This window comes from Hemitrygon akajei, chromosome 17 (genome assembly GCF_048418815.1).
Source record: "Hemitrygon akajei chromosome 17, sHemAka1.3, whole genome shotgun sequence".
In the NCBI taxonomy this organism is placed as follows: domain Eukaryota; kingdom Metazoa; phylum Chordata; class Chondrichthyes; order Myliobatiformes; family Dasyatidae; genus Hemitrygon; species Hemitrygon akajei.
In genome coordinates, this window is record NC_133140.1 from 46516132 (window position 1) to 46538304 (window position 22173).

The 22173-nt window shown below is 37.8% G+C and overlaps 1 protein-coding gene across 1 annotated transcript; it reads left to right on the plus strand.

The window, feature by feature from the left end:
* Positions 1-110: 110 nt before the first annotated feature.
* On the plus strand, positions 111-20776 carry LOC140740665 (nuclear receptor coactivator 5-like). Its single transcript, XM_073070056.1, has 10 exons — positions 111-197; positions 3443-3507; positions 3888-3935; positions 9826-9902; positions 13634-13760; positions 14942-15141; positions 16704-16985; positions 17772-17837; positions 18113-18304; positions 20063-20776. The coding sequence occupies exons 2-10, from the start codon at positions 3449-3451 to the stop codon at positions 20101-20103; spliced, it is 1092 nt and encodes a 363-aa protein (XP_072926157.1). The 5' UTR covers positions 111-197; positions 3443-3448; the 3' UTR covers positions 20104-20776.
* Positions 20777-22173: the final 1397 nt, after the last annotated feature.

The following is a 22173-nucleotide window of genomic DNA, read 5'->3' on the forward strand; positions in this document are numbered from 1 at the left end:
CCTGATTGGCGGAGAGCAGCAGTGACGGCGCGTGGCCAGTGCGTGCTTGTGTTTCTGCTTCCGGTGCAGGTTAGCAGCGAGGGAAAGGAAGCTCGGAAAGGTGAGTTGTGGTTTGGTTTCCCTTCTCCGCCCTGGACTTTTCTGCTTCAACAGCGCCCGTGGAATGGAGTCGCCTTCTTCTACCTGATGAACTTCGGGTGATTAGGTTTCTTCGCGGTTCGTTGTGCGCGATCTCGACCTGTGCTTGAGCCATAAACCTCCCTTTGTTGCTTTACATGGCGACGCGGCCTAGTTGCTGTTACCGTTGTCGTCGTAGAAGGCATCCCATTCTCCCCGGCCCCACGTCGCCAGGTCGGATCGGCCAGCTTTTCCACGCCCACGACCTCTCCCCATAGTCTTTTCGTGACCCTTCATCCAACGTCTGTGTCTGTTGGTTCGTCAGGCCTCTAATTCAATGTTAGTGAATCTGCTCACTGCAGGCGACATGTCGCTCTTCCTAAACCCGTGTTGTGAGAAAGCGGTTTTCAGCCGCTGTCATTTTTAAACTTACCTAGAACTAGCTGTTTTTTTTCAAGATGGTTTAGAAAAATAGGTTTTTCTTAAGGCTATTTATGACTGTTTATATAAATATCAACAGGTTCCCAAGTTCGGGACTTTTCTTTGGAAGACCAAATTCAGCATAGTTACTGAGTCAGATGAAATAGGAGCAATTGTACTGAAGTTCTGCACGCTGACTAGGACATCAAACCTGCCCCATCGTTTATACTGATCTATGCTGGCCCATCATGCACCATCTTAGTACTGCGAATTGTAGAGCTATAAAATTTACAGTCGTTAAAATAAAAGTGGTTAGATTTTCAGTAGGGCAGTCAGATTTGCCAGAACGGGTAAACTGTCCTTTCTGTTACCACTTTTAATCGTCTCAGGTCACTATGAGCAGTATTAAGAAGAGTTGAGGCTGCTGATCGGGAAGGTTATCATATTCAGGCTTTTAGAAGGTGAGCTCTTGTGGACGTAGTTATTTTATTTGCTGTTGCATAACTTTTTTATGGCAGTGTACTTTGCAGCCTTGGAGTTGTGCTGTTGAGTCAAATTTCACAATCGCCATGTTATATACATGACATAGTTATGTCATTTTGTTGCTTTTCCGTTTTTGAAGAGAAACCTTTAGAGGTAATTTTCTAGATGTTACAATGTTTAATTTGTGCTAAGTCCACTGCGGTGTTTTCCATTTTTACTTTAGATTTGCTGCATTTTATTTGCTTTTGTTGAGTTGTTACAGATTTCTTGGTAGTCTTATGGTAGGGAACTGAATGAGGGTACAGCTGGATCCCTTTCACCACTTGTTGCCGAGTTGCATGAGGAGAGTAATCATTTGGAAGAATGTACAGTATGTGGCCATTGTGCATTGGTGTCATTCGAAGGAACTAGATTGTGACATTGGGCTGGATCTACTATACAGCTAGTGGGCTTTTTTGTAAATAGATCTATTCATGTAATTTAAAAATAGCTTTCACTTCTAAAAATTTTCTAATACGTGTGGTATGTTCGTGTATGCATTTAAATACAGAATCAGAATTATGTTTGTTTTCACTGACATTGTGAAATTTGTATTGTGGCAGCAGTACTGTGCAAGATTTAGAAAGTTACTGTTAAATTACAATAAGAAATAAGAAGTGCAAAAGAGGAATGGTGGGTACATGGATCATTCTAAAATCTGTCAAAGGGAAAGAAGCTGTTTCAAAAATGTTAAGTGTATGAATTTGGTCTCCTGTACCACCTGCCTGATGGTATTGATGAGAAGAGGGTACGTCCCTAAATGTTTGATGCTGGATGCTGCCTTCCTGAGCCACTCCTTTGAAAGATTTTCTTGATGGTGGGGAAGATAGTGCCCAGGATGGAACTGGCTGAATCACCAACCCTCTACAACCTCTTCTGGTCCTATGCATTGGAGCTCCATACTGTACAGTGACGTAACCAGTCAAAATGCTCTCTATTGTACATATCTGCTCGAGTCTTACCAAATCTCCAAATACTCCTGATGAAGAACAGCTGCTGATGTGCACTCTTTGTGATTACATTGATATGTTGGGTCCAGGATAGATTGTTTGAGATGTTAGTGCCAGGAACTTGAAGCTGCTCACTCTTTTGACAGCTAACCCTTCAATGAGTTTGTGTGAGAAGCAGCATAATGGGAATAAAAATTGGGAAAGTGGAAGGAATATCTAGCAAGTTCATGGAAGAAATTGGTTTGAACATTAGATATTTCAACATCTGTAGCATAATTGAACTCTGTTTCAAGTCAAGTTTAGTTTGTCAAATGCACAAGAATGCTGAGGTTAGGTACAGTAAAAACTTGCTAACATTAGCATCACAGACATGTGGGTTCAGGCTACACAATAGAACATAAACATATAGTAATCATACCAGGTGGTGAACGAAAGGCTTTTCAAAGTTATTGAAAGGAGTACAGGTATAGTTAGAACAGATTTGGAATGCTGTTGGCCATGTGCTCATATTTGTCCCTTTAGTCTTTAATTTCCTGCAATTTTTTTTCTTACACACATGCTCACAACCTCCCGTTGATTCCTTTTGCCATGAACTTACACTACGGGGTATTTATTGTAGCCAGAGCAGCATATCTTTACAATGTGGGAAGAGATTGGTGCACTTGAGGAAATCCGCAATCGTAAGGTGAACATGCAAGCTCCACACAAATGCCAATCAAACCCTAGTTCCTGGAGCTCTGAGGCACTTTCTCCATCATGTACAGTGAGCTCAACATATAAGCTGAATTTGCAACATTATTGTAGAAGCAATCTGTTCCTTTATTAGAAAATTCCATTTACTTGGAATAGGAAAAATTTTTGGTCAGTAATTAAAGAGAACTGTAGCAATTTAAATTGCTCTAGCTAAAATGTGGCACAAGATTTTTTTTGTGTGAAGTTGCAGCAATGCAAATGGATGAGTCGGAACCGAAAATTTAAATTAATTTATTACGTCACAGATTTTGAATACAGTTAAAGAACATTTGCATGGTGATGTTCAGCTCTTTTTTGTGGCAACAAAATTATGGAGTTTTGTATTTGAAAAGCACTCTTTGGAGTTGTAAAATTTTAGCATCAGCTAGTCCAGTTACTCTATTTATGCAGTTAGTGTTGAAGATTAGCTTGCGTGATGTTAATAACTTTTCTTTGTATTGTTTAATTTGTAAAATTTGTGAGAACATTGCGCTGTTTAACATCCTACTAATGGCTCCATTTCCTTTTGATTTAAAATACCTCTTCTTTAGAATTGTAGTGTTGATGGAATGTAAAGGGGCAAAGCAAAGATCTAGGACTCTGAAAAATTCCAACCAAAATATGCAAACAGGTAATTTATTACTTGATGCTATTAAAGAAAAGACATATAAGTAATGCTTCCTCAACATTTCTTTTTGTAGGTTAACATGGCTACTTGGATAAAGCCTAGGGTGGCCCCAACACACAAACTCAGCGCAGATGGAACGTAAGGAAGGTTTAAAAATATTACCTACTTTTCCTGAAAAATCTGTATAAATGTCTGCATTCCTTTAGTTTTGGAGTTTTTTTTTCAGTTTAACATTTGCTTCAATCTTTAGAAGTTGGTTGAACAACCTAACATAGAAATCCCACCATTTAAAATGTTGCTAGTTTCCATTGGAGTAAAAGTGTACATCGATTGTTCTGACTGAAAACCACTGATCCGCTGGGTAGAGACAAATAAATACTGACCATTTTCAGCATGGTTTTTGTTAATTGCAAATACCTTGTTTTACACCTTTAGGCAGTGCGTAGAATGAGTATATTAAAATGGTTTCAGACCAAGTCCTGGAAATTGACTCATTTTGTTTTCCTTCTCTCTTTCAGTACATATGTAGCTGCAGAATACAATGTTCCCAGAGAAGCTTTGCAAAGGTATGTGAAAACAATTTCAGAAATAATGGGATAAAGATTATTTTGAATTTGGAACACAAAGGGTGAAAATGAAAGAACAGGTTTCCTGCATCAAATTGGATTCTTGAATTTTTACTAAGTGGAATGTGAATCTTTCTCTTTCCTGCCAGAGGGTTTGTACTCATGCTGGCTGCAAATAAGAACTTAATAACTAATTGTTGCAACAATATCCTTGTTGATGTGTCCTTGTTGTTTCCATCCTCTGGTTGGCCTTATGTGATTAGCATTCTTTTAAAATTGTGGAACTGCAATTTCAGAGTAAAATACAGAATCCATCAGTTACGCATTGAAAATGTTACTCTTTGAAAATGTGGTTAAATGGTAGAGGTTGAGAGGAAATTTGGTAGGTTTGTCGAGTTGGGGTATGAAGCTGATTGGATTGTTGTACTGGGAACCAGCATAGATTCAATGAACCAAGAAGCTTCCTTACTATAACAATTATGTTGTCAATGTCAAAATCAGCAAATGTAGGAGAATTGTATCAGGGCCTGATGTGCAGATCTGTGGGGCAAGAGGAAGGAAACAAAATCAAGTTCAAAAATGTCAAGGAATGGTGAAAAGCTTCAAGTCAGGGTAAATCAGGGTTCCCTACCTGGGGTCCACGGACCCTTTGCTTAATAGTATTGGCCCATGACATAACAAAAGGTTGGGTATGCATATTCCAAATACAGTCCTACCTGAAATTTCCAATATTTTCTTTTTGTTAATTTTGGATTTCTTGAATCTGCAGTTTCATGCTTAACAAAAAGTTTATCCATTTTTATCTAACTGTGGTACTAAAAAGATAGTCTTTTTCTGTATTCTAGTCAGTTTTGACAGCACTGCAAATTATATTTTGTTTCTGTAAAAATTTGTTAGAAAAGCCTTGTGTTGTATATTTTCCAGTGTCAACAACTTGATTTTAATAATGCCAGGTGCTTTGCTAGAAATCTATGGCTTGTCACGCCTGCAAACATGTCAATCACTACTGAAGCTGCATAATAATCAGGAGAGAAGGGCCATCTTGGCCATTTTTGCCATCTTAGGAAAATCTGGACAGCAATCTGAATGGCATGTATTTTCTCTTTCCTGCTGCATGTAACTGTTGGTTATCTTTTGTAGAAGCTGTGATCAGATAGTCGGATCAAAGCATTCTTGCATGACGCTGTAGTGTGGGGGGGGGGGGGGTGCCCTTTGAGATTATTGTTCCGAAGGAGTTGGGAATCCTACACATATAATGTTAGCTTTTCAGGTCTGAGTGCACAGCTTACTAATTGAAGAATGCTGTTAAAATCACAAGTAACCTCATGAACATTGCATTTCAATTTTAACATCAAGGATGGCAACTTTTTAAAAAATTCTCATCAATTTGTTGATTCTGTGTTGCTTGCCTTGGCAACAATGCACATTGTTGTGACAACTTTTCAGCAATGTGAATTTCTACACATGTTGGAAGCTTCTGTCAGTTTCACAGAGTAATAATGATTACTGTTGATAGTTTTGTATCATTAATACCATGAATTCCAGACATTATTTCATTATGAATACTTATTGAAGGGATCTGGTATTAGTATCAACACATTGAGATATACAGGAGCGTGAATGCTCATACTCAACAATTTAAGAACAGCTTCTTTTGTCAACGGTGATCAACCCGATGTAATGAAACAGGTACAACACTTGATTCTTTTCCGCCTTTATTAGTAGCAAGCTACGAGAGAGAGCATTCCATCTGAAATTTAAACACAAAATCAAAAGGAGTGAAAAGTCAGGAGAGAACAGCTGCTCAAACTGCAGCCATTCTCAAACCAGAATACACAGACTCAACCTTAACCATTATTTACAGGAATCCGAGACTCCCCAATTCCCTTAAAATTTTTATCACTTTCCCTCTACCATCAGATTTCTGAATGGTCTATGAACACTCTCATTACTCATTTTCTTGTGCTTATTTGATTTGTAAGTTTACAGTTTTGTGTCTTTGCATTGTACTGCTGATGCAAAGCAACAGTTTTTCATATCATATAAGACAGTCATGATAAACTTTATTCTGATTCTGAATCAGTCAGATTGGGAATATTCGAATATTCACGTCAGCTAAAATTGATAAACACCCTGTTCTAAAATGACTGAGGCTGCGTCCACACTAGACCGGATAAATCCGTAACTGAAGCTTTTTCTCTTCGTTTTGACCCTCCGTCCACACTAAAACGGCGTTTTCCTCCCCCAAAAACGGAGCTTTTCTAAAACGCCCTCCAGAGTGTTTAACTTTGAAAACGCTGGATTGGTTGGAGCAGTGTGAACGGGGTAACTGGAGAAATCTAAAAACTCTGTCATGACAGATGGTGACGGCAGTGTGCCATTTCATTGTTTTCTTGAACACAACCTAACAATTTCAGAACACACGGCAACGAGACTGAAGCCAGAAGAGTTAGAAATGTGTCCTGATGAAGGGTCTCGGCCTGAAACGTCGACAGTGCTTCTCCCTATAGATGCTGCCTGGCCTGCTGTGTTCCACCAGCATTTTGTGTGTGTTGCTTGAATTTCCAGCATCTGCAGATTTCCTCGTGTTTGAGAGTTAGAAATGTACTCACCAAATACTTTGACCCATAACTTACTGAATAATTAGTATACTCACTTAGCCCTGTTTTCTGTCCTTGCTCGTATGAAGGTGGTTTACCTATTTATGCAAGTACGTCTCTGACAATAGATGTGTAACAGCCTAATGTAACATTTTATGGAAATACAAGATAATACTGATGCAGACATGTTTTATACATTTAGCAAGGGGCTCTATTAATGCAACAGAGTTAGTCAGTTTTTCAATGTTCGTCGTCATTCAGGTCAATCTGTCCGTGAACTCCCTGTCGGTTGCCTCCATATGTTCCAATATTTGTTTTTTTTTTAGTTTTAAGTCCTCCTGCACAAGAGCCAACAGCTGTCCGTTGTTTAAGTTTTTCTAGTCTGTAACTGAAGAAACGCACACCAAGTCTTTCACGGCGAGATTCGACACCAAACATGTCATTTGTTTTCGGTAGATGTGTCCTGCACATGTGCAATAGGAGGAGATTCACAGAAATATCCATTTTAATGTGGACAGAAGTATTTTCAAAAACGCTTAGTGTGGACGCCTATCGTTTTTACGCAAAACCAGCGTTTTCAAAATTATCTGGTCTAATGTGGACGTAGCTTGTAAAATGCATATTAACTAATTCATGGCAAACTGCAGCTCACAGCATTTTGTTGGTGTTCTCTTGCTCAGAGAAATAGCTGTAGCTGCTGCTTTCTCTGCTTTTTTGAATAGACTGTTTTCTCAGACTCTGCTTTACAGTACAGTATATTGCTGTGAGTCATTTTTCCTCTCTTACACAACAGTGGCAGTGCAATCCATAATTAGTGTTTTACTCAATTATTAGCACTGTCAGCCATTTATCTCTTGGTATAAAACAAATCAGTTTAACCCATTAACGGTATGTTAAGAAATGTGAGCATCTTTCAATAAACATAGTATAATTTCTGCAAGAAAATTAACAGTTATAAAATTGTGGACAGTATAAATTTCAGGCACTTAAAACAATATAGATACTAGTCAACAACAAAATTATCAAATCATTTCTATCTAGTTTAGACAAAACGTCACCATCAGCAGATATTTTTAAATACTTGCCATGCAGTTGGTCTTAATTAAAATAATGTCAACAGTTGACCTAAGAAGTAGGGTTTGTATTTCAAAGCACCCTCTCAACATCAGCAAATCCAGAAAGAGACAATTACCTTTGGAGTTGATACTTACAGGTTTGAACTGACTATCTTTGTCTTAAGGCAACACGAGTGAATCTGCAGATGCTGGAAATAAATAAAAACACAAAATGTTGGCAGAACTCAGCAGGCCAGACAGCATCTATGAGAGGAGGTAGTGACGACGTTTCAGGCCGAAACCCTTCATCAGGAGACAGGAAACCCTTCCTGATGAAGGGTTTCGGCCTGAAACGTCATCATTACCTCCTCTCATAGATGCTATCTGGCCTGCTGAGTTATGCCAGCATTTTGTGTTTTTATCTTTGTCTTAATATGTCTTCCATAATTTATCCCTTAATTAAAACTAAAGCTCAGATTGCCATTGTAACTGTTGGGTTAAAATAGAATCATGAGGTTGCAGTCATACTTTACTTGATCCTCTAAGTATAGTTGTTTTCTCAGTCATGAAATGTAAAATTGCTAATTGTGCTTCCTAAAGTTGTCAGGTGAAGTTGCAACTTACTTGTTCAGAAGCAGAATTATTGTCAGTGAATAAGTTGCGAAGCTTACTGTAACACCTGCACTGTACTGCACAAACTTTGTTTGAGGCAGCAGTACAGTGCAGGCATTACGAATTACTATTAAGTTACAGTCAAAATAAATATAGCCTGCCAGAGGAACAGTGAGGTCGTGTTCATTGACTGATGGTAGAAGGAAGGAAGCTGTTACTAAAATGTTGAGTTGGGGTCTTCAACTTCATGTACCTCTCCCTGTTGGTAGCAATGAGAAATACATGTCCTGGGTCTGATGCCACCTTCTTGAGGTACAGCCTTTGAAAAATATCCTTGACGGTGGGGAGACTTGTGGTTGCTGTTAAACACCTCTGAAGCCCCTTATGATCTTGTGGATTGGCACCTCTACCAGGCAGTGATGGAGTCGGTCAGAATGCTGGCCACCATACATCGTTAGAAATTTGCTAGCATCTTTGATGTGACATACCAGATCTCCACAAACACCTTGTGAAGTTCAGCTGCTGGAGTGTCTTCATTGTCATTGTAACAATATAGTGGGTCCAGAACAGATCCTCTGAGAAGTTGGCACCAAGAAACTTGAAACTGCTCACTCTCCACTGCTGACCGGCTTGAGAGGATTCACCCCCTTGAAGGATGCTTTGACATCATCCTGTGAGACAGAGATCACAAGGTCACCAGATATCATAGGCATTTGCACAAGTGTAATTTTATTCTCCATTACAAAACATGCACTAAAAGCATTGACCCCTACCTTGAAGCATTACTGCCAATTATATTGTTAGGTTTCACCTTGTCAGAAGTAATGGCTGGTATGCATACAGCTGTGCTTCACATGGAGTTGCCTTTTTGCTGTCACGACAGTCTTCAATATGACTTGTTGAATGGCTATGGATCACCGGTCTTACATGCCATAGATGTGTACACAATTCTCCACAGGTTGTTGTAGCATGTTAACACTCAACAACTTGCTAAGTGTTGGTGCCCGACAAATGCTGACTTGGCCGATGACCCTGTATGAATCGTTACTCATTCCAATTCTTTGCAAATTTGCTATTTTGTTTATCTCTTGGCCCCATTCTGTACAAACTTGTACTTCATGGTTTCAAAAACAAAAAGCTGCAGGTTCTGGAAATCAAAATAAAACAGATAATGCTGGAAATGCCAGCCGGGTTAGGTAACACTTGTGGAGATTATTCTTCAGTCTGATTAATTGTTTGAGGAAATACACAGCCACATGATTGATATCCCCTCTTGATTGTAGTATGTTGCCATTGATTTTCTCTGGACGCAGATACTGTGATCAATTTATTTGCTCTTTGCTGCTGCTCTTCACCCATTCCCAGTCTTAAAATATCCAAAAGTTAAACAAATGTTTGACCCCCTTGATCTCTCAAATTTTCAGATTCATCTGTATGTAAGTACTTGTTGCTGAAGAGAATGGAAATGCTATAGAGATTGTTGAAAAGCTTGCATTGACAGCTGTCTTATTTACATTGGCTTTCTTGCAATATCATTAGTTAACTTCAGTATTGTGCATATTTTTGGTAAGTGTAACTTCATTTTATAGCGCTGGAATTTATCCTACTTCTGTCCTCTTTTAGAACTAATGAAGTTGTGGAATATTATGGTGGCTATCCTGAAGGTTACACTGCGGAGGATTACAACTACACCTGGAGTGGTATGATTAACTATTAGGCATCTACCTATTTGTAGCATGCTATAAGTATTGGATGGAAAATTAATAAGTAGCAAAGGAATAATTAGAGGAGGCATTAGGATGATGGAAAAGGTTGGGTGGTAGTCTAAACAACATGTAGGAATCAATACTACTACCTTCAACACACCCGACCTTAAACCAATGTTCTCTCATAATTTCTCCACGTAATCACTTCTCATCTTCTGTGTTCACTTTTCTGCTTGGTCACATGCACTTGAGTAGTTTTATAATTACAGGTAGAAGATTTTAATATGCCGAGTATTAGCCTGCTTGCAGTAATGGGTTTATTTGCAAGGGTACTTTCTTGGAGGTAAATGATTACCTTAGGTCAAAGTACTAGTACTGTATTCCTGTTATGGTGAAAGATGTGCTATTGCAGAAGCTGGATTCACTTAGTGGTTTGAATACAAGTTCAGGGTTTGCGAGATCAGGTGAAATTCAGTTATTTTGCTCTCAGAATCTGGGTTTTGCTAGTAAGACTTAATTGTCATTGAGACTATGGTAGTTGTGTTCCTTGAACCACTATGGTTTTTTATATGGGGAGGGTACTCTCAAAGTACTCTTTAGTCGATAACAATTATGGAGGATTGAAGTCAGAGAAGTGTGTCATTTGAAAGGGAGCCTACATATGTTTGTATTCCCGCATGTCAGAAGCTTTTCCACTATTGTAAGTGGTGCATTCAGAATCATCTGGACAAGTAACAGCAGTGTATTGTGTATGTGGCACATTCTATAAAAAGGAATAAGTGTTTAGAGTGGGTTGTATTTTTTGTTTGAGCAGGCTCCTATCTTTCGGGTGGTGTTGGTTATAATTGTTGGAGCTGACCTCTTTTAGGGAGTGTCATTAGACTTTTTCTTGAGTCTTATAAATGGTGTAAAGGCCCTGTGTTGTCAGATGGTGAGACATTTGCTCCAGGTTCCCAAACATCTGACCTGTTTCTGTGGTACTGGTGGCCTTCAGGATATTGGTTTGGTGGCGGGGGGTGGAATTGGTGGTACTGCCATTGAATGTCGGGGGTCAAGATTAAAGATTAGCTTTATTTGTCGCATGTGCATTGAAACATAGAGTGAAATGCATCATTTCCAATAAAACAAAGCAAGGATTGTGTTGAGCAGTCTTCCAAGTGTCGCCACACTACCAGCTCCAACATAGCATGCTTACAGCTTACTAACCCTAACCTGTACATCTTTGCAATGATAGGAAACTTGAGCACCTGGAGGAAACCCACATAAAGTTAGTTGACTGGTACATTTCTGGCACAAACATCTTTTTAATCCCTGCCAAAATTCTTGCCGCAAGAATGCATGTACTGTATCATTGCTGGGGAGATGCACAATCTGCACTGTATGTCTACAGTTCTGACCTTGTGGTGGAAAAAGAAGCCATTAATGAAGCAACTGCATGTGGTTAGGCTGAGAGAATGGACATTCAACAACCAAACCTACTTTCATGCGAGACATGAGTTCGGCCATAGTGTTTTTTTGCCTTGATGTACATTGAATGCAGAGTTGAGACTTCTTATCCCACACTTGTCAAGTGCTGCTCTTATGTCAAGGGCAGTTGCTCTTGCCTCTCTTCTGGAATTCAGCTCTGACATTTTTGAACTTGGACTATCATAAGGTCAGCTGAGTTGTTCAGCAAAAGCTAAGCTGGGCGTATTGAGAAAATTATGGATAAATACTACTTGATAATTCTGCCGCCTTTCATTTTTTTTTATGTTAAGTAACTAGATTCAACTTTTTCTTGATCTTTAGCAAATAGTTGGTTGGGTTGGTAACTTAGGGAATTTCCTTTCCCATACAAGATTCAGACCCAGGTATGCGTTAGACGCTATTTATGTGACACAGGGAGCAGTCCATTTGGAGAGAACAACACCACTTACAATCAGTGTAAGTGATTGTATCTTTATGGTTGATTCTAACGGGTATGGTTTGTTCAACTTTGCCATATTTGGTACTGCTCTAAGCAAGCTAGAATGAAAAGTCACATCACCTCGTGATGTACAGGTGTACACCTAGTGGCCAACATCAGGTATACTTATGTCTACGGCAGCAGGCTAGAGGGCAGCACCAGGATTTTCTGCTGATTCAGGCATTAAGCACAATTCTGTAGTCTCGCAGAGTATTCACCTGACCCCAGTTGGCTGAAATCTTCCACGGTAACAATGTTGTAACTGCACTGAAATAGCTTGGCTGGAGGCATGGCTAGCTCTGCAGTGAAGGTCTTGAGTTCTGCATGTGAGGTGTTATTTGGGGCATAAAATCGAGCTTCATCCAGCTTTCTCAGCTGTTCTTGATGTCATATGAAGTAAATCATCTTGACCAAAATAATAGTTGGGTGCAGGAGTGGGAGTGAAGTTGGAATGTGTCAATTCCTCTGTCTCCTGGTGGCTTTTTACTGTCCCACCACTATCAGTCAAGATTAAGTGTGGTAGGGTGCAGGTCTCATTTTATCCATTGGTTGAGATTGCTTGGCCTCCTTATTTCAGTATCTCCTTATGAAGAGCTAAATGACTCCTTTTCAGACAAGACTAGCTCACTTACCCAGTCTCTTAACCTGGTCTTCCCATATTCACATCACTTCCCCAGCAGTCACAGGTGAAAGTCCACAAGGACACAATGGAGATTGGAATTGAGCTTTAGTTGCTGGAGCTAGATGCAGCAGCTATACACCGCTACATGCTGTTTAAAATTATTTTTCTATGAAAAGGCTATACTTGGATAGCACATGCATATGAAATATATACAGTGTTATGTGCAGATGCAAGTGTTGGCTATTCAAAGCGAATAAAATTAGAAATAATGATTTGAGTGAGTAATTAGAGAAGAATTCATTTGAGGAAATTCAAGCAAATGATTTAAAATTAACAAAAATATGAAAGTTGAAAGAAAAATTAAACTCAAGCAAAGAGCATTACAGGTGGTTGCCGTGTTACCATGGTGGTTAGCACAACGCTATTATAGCAACAGAATTTGGAGTTCGATTCCGGTGCCATTTGCAACGAGTTTGTATGTTCTCCCCATGAGTGCGTGGGTTTCTCTGGGTGCTCCGGTTTCCTCCTCCAGTCCAAAGATCTACTGGTCCGTAGGTTAATCGGTCAATGTAAATTGTCCTGTGATTAAGTTAGTTTTAAGTAGGTGAGTTATTGGGTGGTTCAGCTCATTGGGTCAGAAGGGCTTGTTCTGTGTTCTCTAACATGGAAAGGTGATATAGCAGAGGTGCCCGTATAAAGTTCTGATACTCTGAAACTTTTGATTTGTTAAGCTGTGCACTGAGCCACCTGGTGGTTCGGTCATGTAATTACAATATAAGTTTAGGTTGACTATGCATGGTTTTAAATACGTATTTCTATTAAAACTTCTTGACAGTGTTGGGAAGAAAATGCATTAGGATGTATGACCGGATGAATTGCAAATTGTTTTGAAATTAACCATTACTTTAAAGTTGCTTGAAAAAGGTTAGTGAAGAAACATTTTTCATGACTTAAATATGAAATTGAATTGAACAAATAATGCAGCACTTTATTCAAAGGTAATATTTAACAAACTATTAACTACAGCAGTAATTTAAGCTAAGTTTATTTTTTCCCTCCAGGAGGTAAGCAAGCATACTTGGAGCATTGTTGGATAGAGAAAAAAATGATTTAATCCCTCATTCAAAATAAGTAATTGTGTTTTCTTGGTCATTGAAGAAGCCTGCAGACCAGATGATGGGCGTCGAGAAGAGCTTTATCAACAATTCTATAAAGAATTAGAAGATGACTACAATAAAGAAAAACATGCTGACTGTGTTGTCATAGCCTTAAGCAAGCAACAGGGGTAACTTTTTATCAGAATATTTTTTACTTTTGTTTACATTTTAGTTGGATGAAGGGCAAAAATGATTACAAACCCATCATAACAGTTCATGCTTGATTGCAGTTTATTGTATAACCTAAAAGAGCGTGCATAAAAATTTCCATATTGCACAGTACTGTAGTGATTTTATGTTTTGCGCTGTACTGCTGCTGTTTAAAAAAAACAAATTTCATGACCTATATGAGTGACCATAAACATGATTCTGATGTGGGTCTCTATTGTGGACTCAAAGGGGAATCATGGATGGGAGAGGGAAAGGAGCAGGAAGTACCAGAGAGGCATTCTGTAATGATCAGTAAACCAATTGTTTGGAATCAAATGACCCTGCGTGGTGTGTGCACTCGTGCCAACCCCCACCCTCGGCACTCTGCCACCTGTTCCACAACCCTCCCCTGGTGCTCCACCCTCGCCCAACATCCCTTGCTCTTGCCAGGTTTACAAAATTGTTCTACACTCTCTGTTGACAAAAACAGTAGTGCAAAAGTCTTAGCCGCCCTATATATATATATATATAAATAATATACACACACACACACGTATATGTTTCTAAGATTGTAAGAACATTAGAGCACCAAAATAAAATCACCATGCCATTTTAAGGGGTAGAATTCTTGATACATTGTTTCAGCCTTTTAAGGTATTAAAATAAATCAAAGCTCAATTTATTTCAATTCTTTCCTTCACATGTTTCCCAGAGGCTTTGTGGTTGGAATTGGATAGTGGGGTGGCAGAATGTTAGCATAATTGAGAGCCTGATCTTTTCCAGTTTCGAGTGTACAAGATCAAAATTGCAAAAGATATCCTGTGTGGAAATTTGAAATCTGCTTTTATCTAAAGATGTACAAAGATTGTTATCACAAGTGTTCAATTTTTGTGTCTATTTAACACAACTGATAAATTCTGCTTTTTTTTTTAAAACTTGGCTGCTTCATTCTCAGTTTTTCTTTAGCTGGTCATAGAATAAGATCCAGATTGCTGCATAGGTGCAAAAGTTATCCTTTTTTTTGCATCTATAATGTGAAAAATTAGATTATGCCTGTCTTTTCCAAACCTTGTGTGTGAGAAGTCATAGCATCTTCAGACTACAATATTACATTGTTTGACTAGCTAACCGGAAAATATTAATTTGTTTCATTTTTAAGGGATTATGCTAAACTAGTAGGACGACGAGTGCAAGAACTGGGCCTTCTCGTGGATTTGTTATATCTTAAATTAGAGTTGGCCCTTGATACTGCACTGAAAGATGTTCGTGAAGAAGGCTCCCCGTTTTGTGTTGTTGTGAGTGGAGAACATCAGACTCTTTCATCTTGCACAGTGATTATTTTGTATGCTGGCCACAAAGGTACATTTTCAGCTTCTATAAATATTGCACTTAGCATTAATGAGATGTACATTTCCAGTGATGCCACCAAATTATATTGAAATCTTGTCATATGTGACTTGATGTTCTTGATCTGGATTGCTTTACCCTTGATCCAATTGTCGCGTCCATGCCAATATTTTTAAAGGGCTTTGTTGCAAAGTTTCTCATAAAGCTATTGCCTCAGAGCTTGCTATCGATGGTGCATCTGCTATGCTTATTAAAAAAAAATTTGACCAACTGCAGAGGTAATCCAAAACAAATTATTTAAATAATTAATATATTTTTAGAATGCCATAATTATTTTTAGTAAGTAAATTACTTAAACGACTCACAGATATAAACAAAGCACTAAACTAAACTCAAATGATTGTGGTGGGGGTATAGAGGGGAATGTGGATCATCTTATACGTGCCGCACCCTCACAGCAGTTCTTCTCCAGCCGAATTCACAGGCTTGCTTTTCCTATGCTGGGTTTAAATGCCAGAAAATTAGTATCACCTGATATGTTATAAATCCATAAGCAGCTAATATTCTCTATCCCTTGCATTTTTTTTGTGTAAATGCACACAACTAGCAAGTCACAAGTCACCAGAGTTTGGTGCACTGTCAAATGAGTTGGTTACCTTATGATGGAATTAAGATTGGTGATGGATATTTTATTTTTATTTTGAGGGTGGGAAATTGTTCTCCAGGTACAGGGTGCAAATTTTAGTGGAATTTACTTCACCTGAGAAATGAGTGTGAATTGATTTGTTGAGTTATTACGTTCATAGTGGGCAGCTCTAAAAGGATGTAAAAACAAAGTTTGGGCAGTCAGTATTCTGTTTTGTACGTTTTTTAAATTAAGATGAATTTGACTTCAATCATAGTTTAAAATTTTACATCATATCTAAAAATTGAAATATTGTATTCTAATTCTTAGTTTCCTTAATTTCATATAATTGTAGCAAAGTTTTTGAAATATTTTATTAGTGATACAGGCAGACCTACATTTCACAATAGATATTCTCACCTTGATCAGTAAAGACCTTTATCATTGCATTTGTGGAATAGCAAGGTAGCAGTGAAACCTAGATCTCCATGTTGAAATGTCTATGTAAGAGATTGCTTGACTTCATGCTACAGTTTTGGCAAATGCTGACTGTTGTGTTGGTGCAACTTATTCAGCTGGAGACCACAAACACTGCAAGGCTAATGAATCAGTTGAACTTGGTTCCAGGTCGTTGAAAGTTTGCTCAATGTTGGTAGGCAGGTGAAGTGACTTTGCAGGCCATGTATGGATTCTGTAAATGGCTCAGAGCCAACTGACTTTGGGGTTAGTCAGTGTCACACAATGAATGATTTGAAATTCAAAAATAATTTATGCAAGGTTTATCAAATGAGATAATGGTCAATTAGGTAAGAGTCTTAAGATCTGTGTCATGTTAAGTGGTTAATTGTACCTAACTGAGCCTATTCTTGAAAACTTAGTTGTGCATTATTACCAAGTACGCTGAAGAGAAAGATCTTTGATCAAAAATAAAGTTGCCTCTATTCAACAGAACATCGTAATATGCCCTTGGAAGACGCTTTGGACCTGATTTCACGTGAACATCAACGTATATTTGGTGAAACTTTGGAAAAAGAACGACTTGAAATTGCACACAAAGCGGCTAATTTGGCAGATGATTATCTTCATCGTGAATCTTACTCTGAAAGTCATGTTGTGCCGAGCACCATCCGACATCTTCTATTTCTGCTTGGTGATGGAAAACATCTTTATGCTGAGGAGCTGCAAGCAGTTATTGAGTACTTGAGCAAACGGAAAGAGGATGTTGAAGCTGGTTAGTTCATTATTTTCTGTTTTCATGGGATATTTTGATGAAATAATTGAAGAAGCAGTTTTCCTTTTTTTTTTAAATTAGTTTTTACTGTGGGCGTTTTTAATGTTGAAGATGGCTTACCTTAAACTATTCTATTTTTAATATTTTGGCATTAATGGAAATATTCCATAGATGATTCACGTGGATAACTGCATGCCTTCTCTTTTGCCTGATTCTCCATTTTTATGTATGAAAAGATTCAAAATCTTCCTCTGTCTTTGTGGTGCATATCATTAAATATTTATATTGTTCCAGTCTCCTTATTCAGTTTCATTACACACATTCAGCTTAAAAGATTGCTGTACGTGAAGGCATGGCTGTGAACGGTAGATTGGTGAAATGCTGTGGATGAAACATCTGGTTTTTCATGCAGGTCAAAGACATTAATTTTGTACAAGAATCATCTAAAGTTGATAGTTTTGTTAACTAATTAAACATTCAAAATTTTACTTAATGGAAAGACTTGCTTGACTAAAATACCAGTAAAAAAAAAAGCCAGACAAACCAGGAGATATAAACACAAATAATATTCAGTTTTGTCATCTTTGGAAGTCAATGCCGAAGTGTTTAACCACAAGTAGCCTCAGGGCCGGAGTTTAAACACTTTGTAGTGCAACACAGGGGAATCCATTTACTTTGTGATACTTTGTGATCTAGAGCTTGATTTGTGCGCTTTTTTTTACCTGTACAGGTATCAAATTACTCTAAAATTGTAACTGTCTTAATCTGATGTATTTGTCTTGACAGAGGTGAACAATACTTGGCAAAACTATCAAGAAGAGAGAACCGAAGCGTATCAATGGCCACATGAAGGTAAATGAGCAAAGTTCAAGATTTCAATATTGTGTTCTACCCTAACAAAAATTTTATTCAAGTGATAAATTATCTGTTTATCACATATAAATAAAATTGCTGGCCTTTTGCCTTCAGGTCCTGCCAGTAACTCCAAAAAAAAAGGTCTGTGCACAAAGAAAGGAATTGTGAATAAATAAGATCATGATGATAGGAAGTAGAATTTTAGCAGTTAAAATTTTAAATAAGTGTATGTCTTATTTTTATGCTTTAAAGTTGTTTTCTTTATTTTCCAGCATCTCTTGTTCAACAAGCTACTGGAACTGAGAGTTACTATGACGTAGGCAGTGTTTCACAAACTTCCAGCAAGCCCAAGCCCCTCCTTCCAACACCAGTCAGGCCTCCCCTTTTGGGCCATGCTCCTCTTTCTCAGAAAAAAACGCCTCTTTTGGGTGATCGTCCAATTAGGGCTCTTCTGCCTGCTCCAGGTTAGCATTTTTCCCCAAAACTTAATGCATTCAGCAGTCTGCCACTCATTAGTTTGTAATGCTCAGTTGCCTGCAAAATGGTAAAAAAAAAGTTTTAAATGAGCTCAAAATGCTTCATCTTTGTTATCTCTCTTTCTAAGCACAACTTCTCAGGTTATTGAACTTTGCATTGCAGAGATGACTTTCATGGTTGCATGTTAAATAAAAGCTAATTTTATTCAGGAACAGTGAAATTTCTTGTATTTTTCAATATCCTTCTCTGTAATATGTAGCTCTTTTTACAGTTCTATAAGAAATCTCTCCTTTACCAATGCCCTTTTGCAGTCAGTTTTGCAGTTCATTTTGCGGCATACTAGCCTGAATCAGAAGGTTTTGGGTCCACATCCCACTCCAGAAATTTGAGGATATAAATGTATAAATATAAATTTGAGCCTCTGTTGTGGTACTGCTAATGCCACACAGCTGCAGATTCAGACGAAATTTTTAAAGCAGTCTCCTCTTGTCTTTGCTGAGCATCTAAATACTGGCATGGCATCTTTAAAAACCACTGGAGAAATCCCAGGTGTTCTACCCAAAACTCGGTCCTCAATTGATTTTACAAAAAGAAAATTGTTTTGTGATGAATATCTGGCTGTATGTGCTAGCATTCCTCACAAAGTATTAAGAGAAGCAGAAGTAGGCCAAACAAACCCTCAGATGTGCTTACTATTGAAAAGGATTGTGGCTGACTTGATTTTGGCCTCAGCTCAAATTTCTTGCTGTTCTCGTTTACCTTTTGAATTCCCACTAATCTCAAAATCTCTTTGCTTTGATTTTTAATTTAATGACTTGGGCTGCACTATTACTCTTGGGGTAAAGAATTCTGAAGATTCATAAATCTCCTGAGAACAAGTTCTTGCTCAACATTTTTTTTTAAAGTGGGATATCCCATTATCCAAATCTACATGCTTAGTTCTAGATTTTCTGATGTCCTCCATAAAGGGAAGTGTCTTTTCAGTATCTACTTTATCAGATTCCCACAATCTTGTCTTGTTTCTCTGAACTCCAAAAAGAATAAACCCAGCCCAATAAACCTCCTTCCTAAGACAGTGCCTTCATTCCCAAAACCAATGCAGTGAATTTCTCTGAATTGCTTCCAATGCAAGTGTTTATGTCTCCTTAACTACATATAGTACTTTAGATATGTTCTCACGAGAAGTCCTATACAGTCATCACCAGCTATCTCTATGTTTGCACTTCATCTTGTTTGTGGTACGGATCAGATGACTTGTGATTGTGAGATACTACATGAATGTTTCTTCATGTGCCAAGAGCCATATTTCAAATTTTCAATGCTTTTTTTGAAGTTACACAGAGGCTGCAGGCAAATACAAATCCAAAGACTGTAATTAATAGTTAAACAGATGTGACTATGATCAGATTAATGAAAAAAATTAGAAATGAAATCAGGGGGAAATTCTAAAATGAAATTGGTTCTTTGGGATGGATAGAGGAATATGAAAAAAACAGATTGAAATAATGATCAGAAAACCAATAGGTATCTAGTGGAAAGCATTATTCCAGAAGTTTAAAGAAAATTCCCTGACAGTAAGAGTTCAGTTTAAAAGGATTGTCAGTAATCATATTCTGGTTAGCAATTGCAAGACATAGATGCTACAGGGATCAGTCTTGGGTCTCAAAAAATTGCAATTGTATATTAATGATTAAACGAAAATCACTGATTTAATGTAATTTGCACCATTTTTTGTTCTATTGTAGGTCATCCATTAAAATTAGGTGCTAGACTCCAGTTGCAGTAAAGAATAACAACTTGAAAGCATTGGAATGCACACTGCATTGGAATAGAGTTTGTATGTTCAATACAACATTATTTGAAGAGCACCAGAAGTATACAGCACCATACCGTACTAATACCATGGGATACTTTGATGAATAGTCACAGACTGTGAATTGTAAACTGTAGTATTTTAGCATTTTAGAACGATCCCATTGTAAGTTCAAATTTCTTTTAAAGGTGTATGCCAATGTCATGTACAAGGACCATTTTTTTTTGTAATTTATCGACGTCGCCATGAATAGTTTTGAAAAGGTTGGGAAAATCCCTTTGATAATTGTATCTTTTGCAATGGTTGTTTATTATTTCATTTGTTGGATTGCTTGTTCAAAAATTTCCCTTCTGTTAAAAATCTCTTTTTGCAAGGTTTTATTGTATGGTGATTTTTTTTTAATGGCAACATAAAATGTAGTCTCCAATGCCTTTGGACACAAACTCCTTCCATGTGAGTATATCTTTGAAAGTAAATTGATCAAGTATCACCATACAATATTATCTTGGCCAGATTTGTACAACTGTTCACTTGACTGCTTTTTTGTACTGAGCATTGTAACAGTGCTGCATTAATTTGATGAGAAACAATATGTTCAGTAGATTCCAATTAAAGTAATTAAATTTATTTAATGTATTGAAATGCACCTCTCTTAAATGAAGTTTCTAATTATTTTCAAGGGCTGCTGGAGAGGGGAAACTAGAGAACCATTTCAGAAACCAGAGTTTTCAGAGTTACAATGTGAGACTATTTTAAAGGGATGTCTTTTGTAACAACTGAAGAAAAAGTCATTATTTAAATGGAATAAAGGTTCCACTTTTTCTTCCTAATACTTTTATTTAAACCTGTAAGTTATTTGGTGCCACACATTGAGGTTTTATTTAAAGCAGGAAGAAAAGCTTTTTATAATCCAGTGCTGTTGGTTCTTGTTTTCTTGCACTTGCACTTTATTAACAAACAATATTTTGTTGATCCTTTAAATTCTTCCCCTCAGTTCTAAAGTTGCAAACATGCTTAAGTATTTAATACAGCAACATATGCAAAATGCTGGAGGAACTCAGCAGGACAGGCAGCATCTACGGAGAGAAATAAACAGTCAAAGTTTTGCATTAGGACCCTCATTCAGGACTCAAAAGAAATGGGGCAGAATCCGGAATAAGAAGGTGGGTGGGTGGGAGGGGAAGGAGTACAAGCTGGCAGGTAATAGGTGAAATCAAGAGAGTGAGAAGGTGGAAGATTTAAAAGGCTGAAGAAGAAGCAGTCAGATGAGAGGCGAGTGGACCATGGGACAAAGAGGAGGATTTGTCCTGTTTGCAGGAATAAGTGCCAAGAGGCAGATCAATGGGGAAGGAGTAATCCTATGAGAATCAGACAGTGGGGAAGGAGGAACGATGTGATTAGTGGGAGGATCCTGTTGTGGATGTGCTGGATATGGGGGCACGTGGGGTGGTATGTAAGGACAAAGGAGTACCCTATCCATGTTGTGCCAGAAAGGCAGATATGTGGAAAATGGAGATGTGGGTGAGGGCAGCATTGATGGTGGTGGAAGGGAATCCTTGTTTCATTAAATGCTCCATTTGTGTTGTCTATACAATATGGTTTTAAAAACTCACTGTACTATCTCACTGATATTTATTACCATAATTATTGAGCTTCTCATATTTCAAATAATTTCCTTTTAAGCATTTTCTAACCACTTGTTATGTTGTCCCATTTTATGGGTTTTTACCTGACCCTCAATCTCGATGCTTAAAAATGTGGATCCAGTGTTTTTTTAGGAAATCCTTTCAGTGAGGTAAGTAACATCCTTTCCCCTTGCTTTAACCCCTATGGGTAAATGACTATATTCTGTTATATATACTAAAAGTTGGATGGTTAGAATTTTTTTTGTTGTCCAGCAATAATTTAAAAAAAGGATAATGTCAAGAGTTTTGTCAGGTAATTAATTACATGTTAACTAGCAAAATAGTTTTTTTGTCATACTCCTAAAGTTAAGAAAATATTAAGGACATTTGAATTACTGTTGCCATCCATTGTATCACC

Coding starts and splice junctions, on each gene's coding strand:
- LOC140740665 (XM_073070056.1), top strand. CDS start 3,449: ATGGCTACTTGGATAAAGCCTAGGGTGGCCCCAACACACAAACTCAGC. Junction 15,142..16,703: donor TTTGTATGCTGGCCACAAAG/GTACATTTTCAG, acceptor TCTATTCAACAG/AACATCGTAATATGCCCTTG. Junction 17,838..18,112: donor GTATCAATGGCCACATGAAG/GTAAATGAGCAA, acceptor TTTATTTTCCAG/CATCTCTTGTTCAACAAGCT.